Source organism: Lethenteron reissneri, chromosome 13 (assembly GCF_015708825.2).
Source record: "Lethenteron reissneri isolate LAM-NWPU_2019-01 chromosome 13, ASM1570882v1, whole genome shotgun sequence".
NCBI lineage: Eukaryota > Metazoa > Chordata > Hyperoartia > Petromyzontiformes > Petromyzontidae > Lethenteron > Lethenteron reissneri.
The window spans coordinates 3,189,237-3,201,645 of record NC_083791.1 but is presented as its reverse complement, the minus strand read 5'-3'; the positions used below and the strand labels follow the sequence as shown (position 1 = coordinate 3,201,645).

The 12,409-nt window shown below is 40.5% G+C and overlaps 1 protein-coding gene across 1 annotated transcript in view; it reads left to right on the top strand.

Moving 5' to 3' along the window:
- The first annotated feature begins 1,448 nt into the window (after positions 1–1,448).
- LOC133341957 (blood vessel epicardial substance-like) overlaps positions 1,449–12,409 on the top strand; it is a 28,803-nt gene continuing 17,842 nt past the window's right edge. The window contains exons 1-4 of the mRNA XM_061550796.1: positions 1,449–2,098; positions 4,055–4,179; positions 7,454–7,641; positions 8,385–8,493. Of these exons, the coding sequence (XP_061406780.1) occupies positions 1,840–2,098; positions 4,055–4,179; positions 7,454–7,641; positions 8,385–8,493 (681 nt within the window). The 5' untranslated portion in view covers positions 1,449–1,839. The remainder of the gene's footprint in view (positions 2,099–4,054; positions 4,180–7,453; positions 7,642–8,384; positions 8,494–12,409) is intronic.

Genomic DNA, 12,409 nt, shown 5'->3' with positions numbered 1-12,409 from the left:
TGTGTAACACAAGCTGTGTTGTTGCCAACTGCGCTGTGAGAGGCAAGCGCGTCAACGCAAGAGAACCACCGCAACGGTGGTCGCGCCAGTGAGACACACAGCCCATCACACAGCCAGAACCATCGATACATCGAGGCTAAGGGAGCAGAGGTGGTCATGTTAGTGAGACTCCAGCCCGTTAATGCAGAGGCACCTAACAGGGCAATGCAACTCAGAGAGTCGAAGATAACAGCCAAAAGGCAGGGAAGGATGGAAGCTCCACAGCAAGTTACGACTTTGCTTGGTTAATGACGTCCTTCCAATGATTGCTCAGCTTATACCCATCTTCTCAATTGAAATTGTCTCAGTGTTTATATATCTGGATGGCTTCATGGATAAATCTTTGATGGTAGCCCGAAGATTTGCAGAGTACCTCGGTCTTGAAAAAAACAATATCGTGCGAGCCCACTGCGTTATAACAATGATCAGCCACTGCAGAGGTATTGGTTCTGCCGTGTTTCAAATCTGCCTTGTGTTCATGAACACGGTCCGAGACATGTTTCATTTCCCCAATGTAACTGCATCTCCGACCAGCTAGGTGGCGCTGGTCGGAAATGCAGTGAGCCCTATGGTGTAGTGTTTTGATGAGGGAGTTTTTCTGGGCCGGATGGTGGTGGGAATCAGACTTTAGATAGGAATCCATGTGGGTGGCTTTCCTGGAGACGGAATGTCCCAACGAGCCATCAGGCCTCTTCTTTTGTAATCGGAAGCATAATATGTATTGATAACGGAGGAATCCGATAATCTATAAAGCTCTTTTTCACAGATGTCCAGTCGGGGTGGGTCAGAACGTTTGTTGGTGACCTAAGTCTTGTAAATAATACTCTTCTGTTCTGTTGAGTTTTCACCTGATGAAAACAGCTAAAGTTGAAGGCACTCTTTAACTCATTACATATTATTAGAATTATCTTTTTGCAAGATAGACACTTTATCATCAAGGCCCTTGCATGATGAAGTAAAGGAAAATGGAATGTTGAAAATTATTTAAATTCAGAGCAACCCATGTTTACGTGTAGCTACAGACTTTATAATATTAAAATGATTAAAAACAACAACACCTAAAAGGCTGACACAATTCTAAATATAGTGGTAATAACAGTGTTACAACGTATTTAACGTGAAAATTAATACATAAAATAATCTACAGTTTGTATGTTATAATATTTCACAGTTTGTGTGTTTAATTTAAAAAGGATACTTTTTTTCAGGCATCAAAATACAATTCAGCGTACACATAATCTTTAACTCGCTGCAAAACCGTTACAAATTTTATAATTTAAATACCAGAGTGGGCCCTCTCTTATCCAACTGATAACTTTGTCGTGTATGTCATTAGCAGCAATGCTCACTATGTCTCCATTTTTTTCTTGCACACATTATCAACCAGATGGAAAATTGCATGGCTAAAATCTACACCATGCGCCCCCAGAGAGCTCAGTAATTCTGCTTCAGCATCTCGTCGTGTTGTGCAGTTGGCATGGAGTGCTTATGCATAATAGTCAGTTAAAGCTTCAGTTAAATTTAGCAATCTAGGTTAATTGTTAGATTTTGTTTTACAATTTGTATTTCGTTGTAGATCGTTTTTGTTATATTTAGTCGTGGTTATTTTTGTTATTATATTTAATACCACTGTCTTCATTTTACACTTGTCTTTTTTCACCCAATGTTATATTATCCATATTGTTGACTTACCAAGCACGTTGAACAACCGACTCAAAATTTGTAATATATTAATGTTCTATTATAGCTTAGAGTCGCTCTTTTTATGCGCCTCTTCGTGTTTGCCTGGACGACGCAACAATGAGATCAACTGTGCTCCTGCTTCTCTCGGTATCTTGTCCATTGGTTGCCTGCGCACCGGCCTCTAGTAACGCGAGTACCTTTAGTACCTCTACTATCTCCACTAACGCCAGTGCCCTGAACAGCAGCGCGTGCCTTGAGTGGGAAGAGAGTCAGCACGGACTCTTCCAGTTCGCCAACACTGCCTTCTTGGTTGCCTATTTAATTCCAGCCACGCTCTCCTGCCATATCCTGCTGTTTCGAGGACTTATGATATTGGGTGAGTACTAAAAGCCTCAATTGAATGTAAAAAAAGTGTTTTATCTGCATTTGATACTATTGTGGAAAACTACTGTTGCATAAGACATGTTGGATTCACCAATTACTCTGTTTAAAATGATGTAGATAATGTATGTACGTTTGTGCATGCTTAGAGAGCAATGGAAGGGCAGCTTAGCGCTCAGTTCGTTCCTCGACCACGCACAGCAGTGGAAAGTGCTGGTCCTGGACCTTTCCTCGGTCATCTCATCCTTAAATGAGTACCAAGTATTGTGTGCGATCAGCACTGGGGAGACAAAGGCAGCCGGGCATGACATTGGCCACGCCACCCCCCATGTGGTATGCCGACACAACTACTGTAGATGCTAGTGAACAGCACATGCCCCTCCATGATCGAGAAGTTTGAATCTGGATATCTTTTTTTACTTGAGTATCAAAATAACATGGTCTTCAGCAAGCTCATCATTGATCCATTTTTCTGTCGGGTAATGGTTTCATCCTTGAGAACAATGTTCATTTTAGTGGGAAATTACCATCTGCTATAAAGTGACCATTAAATACCCCGTGACATCGTTTTATTGGACTGGAACTGTGTATCAGCACTACAGATCTGGCAACCACGGCTAACATCAGTGACGAGTAATATCTCAACGGGTCCTGCACCCACCCAATTTACCAACCCGCAGAGATCCCTGTTATGAAGTATGGGCAATGCTAATGACACAGCATGGGAATGCCTTCATCCAGGAGTGAATTGACAAAAGGCTTTAAATTATTCTTATTTTTGTGTTATTCACTCAACTAGGCAATTGCCTGAAACTTTACCTATATTTGATTTCATTCTAGAATTTGTTAATAACGTTTTACATAGATTTATTTAAAAAAAACAGTTGCAGCCATTATTTTCATGTTCACAACGTACCAAATAGCTGATAATTCTAAATAGCTGATAATTATCAGCTATTTGGTATACAATGGAATAGTCTATCAGGTATCTTTGACCCTTATATATATACATATAACATTATTTGAGAAGTAATTTATGATATAGTATTTACTTATATTTTAAGTATATATGGGTTTGAAAGGGCTGCACATAATATTCCAAACCACTTTATGAAGACGTTTCCTGCCCCTCATGCATGCAGTATATTTCTGTAAACTCCACATACTCAAGATTGTAAGATATTAATGAATAAATAAGCTTTGCACCAAAAGGTTAAATACATACGCTTGCAGTTGCATACAGTCTAGTTTCCGTAAATGATTTGGGCAGTTTAATTCAATTCAATATAATGTCTTTCAAGTGGGTGAGAAACAATAGGGATATATTATTTATATTGAGAATGCCATCTGAGAGGTCAAATTCACATAGTCCACGTCACGGTGTATTCTTGCTTTCACGAGCATCGGTGCTCATTTGTTTTGGCGAACTTTAGCTATACAGCAGCAGTGGAACTTGCACATTTCTACGACATGGCCTCTTTATTCGCACGAGAACCACTGTTGACTTTTGCCAAACCAAAGTGGTGTTAATTTGATCAGCCTCGAAAGGATGAGGTGTAGAATCAACTCCTGACGGGATTTGAACTCGCGAACTTCCAATTGCAAGTGATCTGCAGCAGAGCCACCTGGTCAGGTTTGGGTACACAGCGACATCGTTTAGTTATTTGATTGCAGACACATTTAAAAAACAATGGGATTTGGCGATTGTTATGAGGTCACAAGGCCTTAGCATCCACTGTGCAGTAGCGTCCTGGCTATGCTAAATCTCTGTGGAACTTAACATGCAGCTATGAGAATTTAACAGATACATTTTTCTCACGAGACTACTGGACTATTCAGCTGTCGAATGCAAGTGTGTTTTAGTTTATGTGAAAATGGCCTGCTTTCACAAATACTTTAACATCAATTTATGGCAGTTGAACTTCAAGCATTTCAATGTTCTGTCTTCCAGGTTGCATCTTTTGGATCCTGTGGGCCACTTTGTATCAGTGTGCCTACGGCGTTGGAGTGTGGGGTCTGGTTTTCCTCATTATTTGTGCTGCCCATGCAGCCCTGCTGCTTTATAACATGCGTCTGGTAAGTGGTAAAGACGCACTTTTGCATTATAAGACAAAGAGCACGATGTAACACCTTCAGTCAAATGAAGCGACAGCATTGTGCCCTCACACTTCCATATCCTTCAAAAGTTTGCTCGTTTAAAAGTGGCCGAGTGGCTCAAGGGGTTGACAAGAGTGTTAGAGTGCTGAGTTCTGAGGTCAACTGAGTATAATAAAGATTTGATGGACTTAGCCTGTCCACCAATGAATATGGCACATTATCTTTTTCACCTGAAGACGATTGCTTGTGTTGTGATCGAAACGTCGTGATTTATTTTATTTTATTATTTTCCTATCTACGTGACTTTACTGAAAGACCCAAAGAGTATTTTTTGTTATCTAATTATAGGTATGTTAGAAACACAGTTTCCATGGCATTTAACATTTGCTTCACGTAGCGGAGAAGGAGCCTCATGAAGTAATTTCACAAGTCGGTCCGTCATGTAATTATATAATCTTCTGGGGCAATTCTCTGTGACAATGTGTTGCAACGCTCACTTGCCTCATTTGCGGCATTGTGCTGGCTTGAGTTCTAGCACTCTGTGCTGGGCCCAGGAGTCCAAGTTCCCATGGCAACCCATCTGGTCCTAACTGATCCCGTGGTAGCTTCGGTCCTGGGCCTTTTGACTGGCTTATCGATCCATGCTGCACGTTAAGAGCTCGACTGACTCGAGAATCGCTTGTGACCTCCACGATGTAATTTCCAACAATTTGGTGCAGCTTTATTGGCAATTGAGGGAAGACGATGATGATTATTTGAACTGAGGATCTCTCAGCTGGGAAATTTACTGCACTAAGTTACATCTTACCCATGTACATACACAAATATATGTATGTTTATAACGATTTTTTGTAAATCCACTGCCGGATGAAGGCCTTGCCGCACAGTGCAGGGTCATGAGGGATGTTTTACCAGACTGTAGCACGCTTGTCAGTACGATGTGGCCGTCTGGAACGCTGTTTCGGCCGTCTGGAATGCCCTTCGTTCCGCTATTTGGAAGTCATTGGCGCGATGCACTTTTACATCTAGATTGAAAAATAATTTCTTTAAAACTACTTTCTGTGTGTTAGTTTGTTGTCCTTCCTCCACACCTCCGATTAGTCCGGTTGGCTACATATGGTGCGACAGAAGTTCAACATACAGTACATACAAGGCGAGAGCATATAGACGTCGGAGCATAGTAGAGTACGACAATGGATTTTTAAACACTGCACCGTTGGCAATATATCCCTGCAGGAGCCCAAGTCACCCATTGAATGCCTGGTGGTTGTCCATCCAAGCACTATTCAGGCTCAAGCATGCTGAGCTTCTGAGATTTTATGAATTCAGGCACATTCCGTGTGATTTGGTCATATCCATGAAATAGCTTTAAAGAAACACTGTCACTGCTTTACATTGTAAAAACATAACAAAATCTATTTAATTTAAATTTATATATATAATACATACATGCTGAGGTTTTTTTACCAAAAATTATTGGTATTATTTAATTAATAATTACCAATTTCATACTCTTTCTTTCTTTCGGTAAAGTCACGTAGGTATAAAATAAAATAAATTACATCACGACGTTTCGGGCGCAACACAAGCGTCCGTCATCAGGTGGGACAACCACAGCAAGAAACAATTGCTGAAGTTTCTTGCTGTGGTTGTCCCACCTTATGACGGACGCTTGTGTTGCGCCCAAAACGTCGTGATTTAATTTACTTAAATTTCTACCTACGTGACTTTACCGAAAGAACCAAAGAGTATGGATCCCTGCAGTCACGAAAACTTCAAATCTAAATTACCAATTTCATTGAGACGTTTTGTAAATCTGGCCTTGCCTCAAACAGACAGTGCCGGACACCCTCCAGCGCCTGCAATCAAGCAGATGGCGCAGTCTGTGTCATTGTTCCTCGAACACATTTAACCATGGAGGCTGAATCCCAGTGCCCTGAAACGTTGGATGTGGAAAGTAAGATCTCTGCCATATGACCCTCCCGCAGGCTGTCAATAAAGAAGACACATGTCGACTTCGCTGGGCATGCCATGCTGAGTTAATCGGTGACAAATTCACCAGCAGAGACCCTGATTTATCCAGTGTCCACATGTCCAAGGAAGTAACTGAACAGCAGTGACATTCTGGATTGGGCTTTGTAAATCGATACATTTATCGTGAGCATGAGCACAATGACAACTAATTATTAAGCATAATTATTAAGCATATACTATTCGGTTCTTTCGCTAAAGTATTAAGCATATGTTGTTAACATCAAGGTTGCTGAGCACAGGGTCAAAGGTCCACACTTCCAAACGAGGAGCAAAAAACAGCACTAAAGTTGTAACAGAGAAGTGTTCATGTGTCTAGAATTGAGCAAGGCTATACAAACCTGGTAAAAAAAGGCGATGGCAGAGAATTCCAAAGTGGTGAGTAAGTAGGTGAGTGTTTCGTTGCGGCCTAAATGCGCACCTAGCCTGGAACAAGCGCTGTGGTGACGTCACCACCAATTAATGGTGAATGAGGGTTGTTGTGGCCTGCAGTGTGGTGGTTGAATACAGGATGGATGAGACCAAAGACTCTGGAGACTGAGTCCTCAACATGAGTGGAGAAATCAATGAGTGAACTTCATGGGAACTTCAAATTGGAGTTATGCAATGAAAGAAGCAAAAAGAGACGTATCTTTGGGACTTTTTTGGCAGTATCCAAAATGATGAAAAATAAAAATATTTTACCCTTGTTGGCAATAAAACAGGTGTTAAGATGATAATTGGGTTTTTACCCTTCTATCTCGCAACAAAACTGACACCTTTTTGCAAGGAGTCATGTTTGCATAGACTGCAATACCTGCAGTCATAATACAAACAAAAGACATAACTCTGATAATGTGCACTGTCCTTGAAGTTGATTGGTCCACACCCGAGACAGCTTTCCTTCGAGCCTAGTCTCACATGGGTTGGACCAGATGACGCCAAAAGGCGCACAACTCAAAGACATTGAAGATTTGGTCCAACAAGGACTGAATCCTGATGTACCGGCCCTGGTGAGACACTGCTTCACCAACACTTACTTCACCTGGAATCGAACATTCGACAAACAAGTTGAAGGTACCCCAATGGGTTCTCCCTTAACTCTTTAAACCTATCTACATGACTTTACCGAAAGACCCATGAATATTAATTCCTGCAGTCACGAAAGCTTTAAGTCAAGGAGATAACATCTCACCACCGTGGCGAGTGATGATAATAGCTTGTTTTTTGTTTTGTTTTCAAGGTAAAGCTGCCCCCAGAGCTGAGTGACTTGTACGTTGAGCTGTTCGCACCTCTCAACGTGCCCAGAGAGGTGTTCCGCTCAGTGGTGTCTCAGTACTGCATGATAGAGACGAGACGCAGGGGCGAGGTGTACGCCCTTGAGAATAAAACCCCCATCGACAGAAGGCTCAGCATTTTACTCAAGGGAAAGTGAGTGCCCTCTTCTCCATAATAACCACTTTCTGTAGTTTTATCCACATTTATTTGTATCAATGTATTATTCTATCTAAATGCTTAACACATTTCTACCTATATTTTTTTATTAGCCATTTGTCAATCTAATAAATGTCTCGCTTTAAATATTTTCTCCCTGGACTTGATATTACGAAGATATAATTAGCCTCATTCAAGTGTTGCTGCAAAAATGTATCCAGCTGGTGGGCAGGAAATTGCCATATTTGAATGATTTACTTTCTTCAGTTTTTCACAAAAAAAGGCAACAAAGTTGGTTCACGAAACAATTCCCATTGAATCTCTGAACGCTCTCATCTCATATAGTCAAACAAAGGAGACTTAATTGTTTCAACTTAACGCTTCGGCCAGCGTCTGGAATACTCTTCCTTCCAATATTAGGAAGCCACTGGAGCGATGCACTTTTTAATCATCTAGATTGAAAACTAATATGTTTAAAACTGATTTTTGTGTTTAGTTCGTTGTCCTTCCTCTGCACCTCCGAATAGCACGGTTGGCTACGTATGTTGCGAAAGAAGTTCAACATACATACATGAACTTGTAAACATGAATTGAAAACGAATTTTCTTACAACTGCTTTTTGTATTTAGTTTGTTATCCTTCCCCCACCTCCAATTAGCACAGTTGGCTTTTTACGTTGCGAAATAAGTTCAACATATACACGTATGTACATGCTGTCTTGCGCGAATGGTTTGTTTCAGAATGAAGGTGACTTGCCAAGGACGCTTTTTACATTTTATTTACCCAAACGCATTCATCGATTCAGTGGAATACCGGATGATGGAGACACAAAAAGGGGGCAGGTCTCAGGTGATACCTTTAAAACATTTCTCATGTTCGCGGAGTGCACTTTACAGGGCGAATTGTCAGACAAGTTGCCCTTTATGGATGACAGGTCGCAGACACAGCTGTAACACTAATTATAGGTCTCGAGGCATATATATATATATATAAAACAGCTTCATGGAAAGTAGACCTTGAAGTGAAGTGGTCAAGTTTTGAAAAATTATTGTTTTTCTTCTTCTTCCATTCCGCGAAAATGGCACACAGATGCACTTGTTGTTAAACCTTGGCACCGCGGCATTTCCTGTCAACGTTTCGTCAATAAGGAGAAACTCCTCCTCATACGCTGCTTTTGATATCCACACGGTTGACTTTCTTTCAACGCTAGACTAGAGAGCTGCCTCTTATTATACATTAGCATATTTTACATCAACCTCTACACATTCACACATACATAATAGACTTTTTTTATGAGACGCTCATAGGATCTAACCTAAAAAACTCTATTATGGATAATATTGGTCGCGAAAGCTTACGTGTTAAACATACATACGTACATTCGTACATTTCAAGGTGATCGTACCATGTGTGTGGATGTAAGTGGAAGCCACCTTTATTGAGCATGAAAAGCAGATCAACAGGCGGGTTTCTTATGATAAGCTGGCTCTCGCGACGATGGGATTGTGGAATTTCTACAAATGGCTTCGGGCCACCAACACATCTGAGTGCTTCCCAAATGCTTGTAGGAGTAGGAAGATGCTGACATTGTTGACCCTGCAGTCAGTGAAAGTAGAAGAGGCTGCTGCAATGAGATGGCCATCGATGTAAGAATTTGTGGATGCGCAAATTTTACTGATACCAAGCGTGGGATATCCGCCGGCTTGTTCTTTCTGAACAATGAATCCACAATTGCCCGTGGGTCTGAATACTATACGACATGATCTAGCGTGCGAAAGCCCTTTTGACCTATAACACGAAAAACACCCTCCCTGAAGGGACACACTGAATGTGACCTCCTTGTCGCTGTCGTGACATCTCATTTCTTTGCAAAATCCCTTCGAGAATAAAAAACAATTCATTTTTTTTGCGTTCCCCATTTTCCCCATGCTCGCCACCGCCTTCAACGGAAACGATGTTGCTGGAAATTAAATCTGTCATGCTCAAAATGTCGGATGTCTGTCTAGCCATGTTGGACAACTAATTATAGCGCCGCAGAATGCAACCGGCATGCACACAGACGCTTCCACAGCATAGAGGGTCAAAACATGCCAAGGATGTTTTTTTTGTATTGCCTTGGACAAGCAATGCCAAGAATTAACAATGGGGGTTGTGTTTGCCGCAAGAAGTCAAAGATGGCTGTAATTGTTATGTCACAGTCCCATGTGCGCTGGACCGTGAATGCGTAGGCTCGCTAACGGTGGCCGGTCTCAACGGCCCAATTAAGGGACATATAGGGAGGCACATGGCTCCCTTTACCACGGTGGCATTAATATTCATAGCAAGAGTTATCGAACACTCTTCAGTGCAATGCAATGAATGACCGTTTTCCAATTAATGATAAATGAAGCAATCTTAGTCCGGTAATGTCTAGATGTGCGAATATTCGATTTACGAAGTTTCAATTAAACGAACTCTAGATTTATTACCATTCATTTTAATGAGGGGGAAAATATGAGTAGAATAATATGCAAAAATAAATACAAATTAAATAACGTTTGAGCATGTAAATCTCCGGTATTGTGTACATGAGAAGAATATGCTTCTTTACTTTGTCAGTTTTTAATTTATTTTAATACCGTACAGTGTAAAATAGAATATTATTTACAATATGAATTGTCTTTTTGTACAATATGAATGGTAAGTTATTAAGTGTTTATATTATGAAATAGCAAGTTACGAAGGCTGGGAGTTCATCCTCATAGTACTAATGTTATAAGTGATTCAATATATATGAACGAAGCTCCAGGAACACATTTACTTCGTATAAGGAAGTAAATATAAATGTGTCGTTAAACCCGCCACCACCCGACATAGCCAATTAGTAAGATTTGTCGCGTAAACAAAACATCCCAATTAATTACTAGCTCAACAGATCGGTGTGTTGGAGAGTAAACACACAACATTTACAATTCGAGTGCGACGTTTCGCTGGTGATTACAACTAGCTACATTTGTTACAGTTGCTGCTGTTTTTAGAGCTTGTATCGTTTGAAGTGGCGTTTCTAATGGTAGGAGCTTCATAACAGCTGAGGTTTTGTATTTGGTTGCTGATTAATATCCATCTTTACGTGAGGATATTAACCCTGATTTCCTGTCTGTTTGGGAAGCAAAATGTCCCGTGGTGCATTTTACAACATGATGCAATTGTCCGCCGGTGTCATCGCCAAATTAATCATTTGCCAAAGCCATTATCCCCAAAACGAATAGGGCTTTCTCATCAACAAGTTATGTGATGCAGCATAAAATCTGTGAAAAAGAGCTTCATGGCTCATCGGATTTCTCCAGCATAAAGATTTAGATTATCATAAAATAGAACAGCAGCTCTTTCAAGCAACGGCGCCTGCTTCGTATTTAATGGAACTGACTAACTGCACAGAAAGTGATTATGTTGTGGAATATCAAAAGCAAAAGCAAGCTTAAGCAGAATTCCCTTCAGTCTCTCCACATTATATATATAAATCTATTCTAGTCCATCAGCCTACCGGCTTTCCAGACCAACATTATTAAGTAGCATTTGTTTAAGCCCTTAAATTCTGCATTGGTTTTGACCTCCTTGGTCTCATAAGAAGAATCAGGCTTGTTAAACAAATGCTTATATATTACCAGATGACTATAAGCTATACTACTCCATAAAACATTACATGTGACATCATTCAATGCAAAAAAGTTATATTGTACGCAAACTCGTGATGTGTAGCAGTGGGTAGAAACACAGAATTGTATATAATAGTCATTCTCACTTAATTAGCAGATGGATGTGATAATTTTATGTCCGTGACTGAAGAATGGACGTAAAAAAGTTGCATTGTTTATGTTTGATAACAATTGCAGGTTGAGTTTCTCATTTATTCAGTGATATGTTTTACGCATTCTGCATCGACTTCAGATTATGGTACCTGTCTGTGAGGATATGGTTTCCAAAAGTCTATTTTTTTATTTTAATGCAGAGTGGTTATGCTCATAGATCTTGACAGGCCCATGTATCACCAAAATAGGAACTTTTTAATGAGTTTTTGTTCATCACAAATGACAAAGTAGTTTACACAGAAGGGTCAAGTGATAAAACATGAAGCAAATGCGGTATAAACATGTAAATAACTACGGTATCTTAAAAACGCAGCTGCATATTGAATAGCATTGCCTATCGTTTGGCAATATATATGTAATAGACGAATCTATTTCAACTCTTAAGTCAGTGTTATTAAGAAATGCATTGCCTTTTTTATATTTGTTTTTGCGCACCACTGCTAATGCTTTATAACCAACTAATTGTTGAATAATGATTGGTGTTTGATATGCTGGGACATCTCATTGCGATAGACTCACCACACAGAGATCCATAGACTCACTACTCAGAGAGCCATAGACTGACCAGTTAGAGACCCATAGACTCACCACGTATAGCTTTACATCACTTTTACCAAAAGAACCAAAGAGTTTACATCACTTCTCAACACATTTGAAAGAGCACCCCCAGTGGCAGTTCCTTATTACCTGATCTGTTTAATTGCCCGTTCATGTGCATCCTTTTGTCAATCCACTGCTGAATGAGGGCCCCCACATGCCAAGTCGCGTCATAGGGGGTTGTTTGATCATACTTCACCACGCTGATCAGGACGCATTCGTGAAGGGGGGAGGAGTGTCCCAGGATGGGTTCAGATATCACTCACCATTGGCATTAGCCGTGGCCTGGAATCAAATTCAGGCCGCCACATTCATCGCAT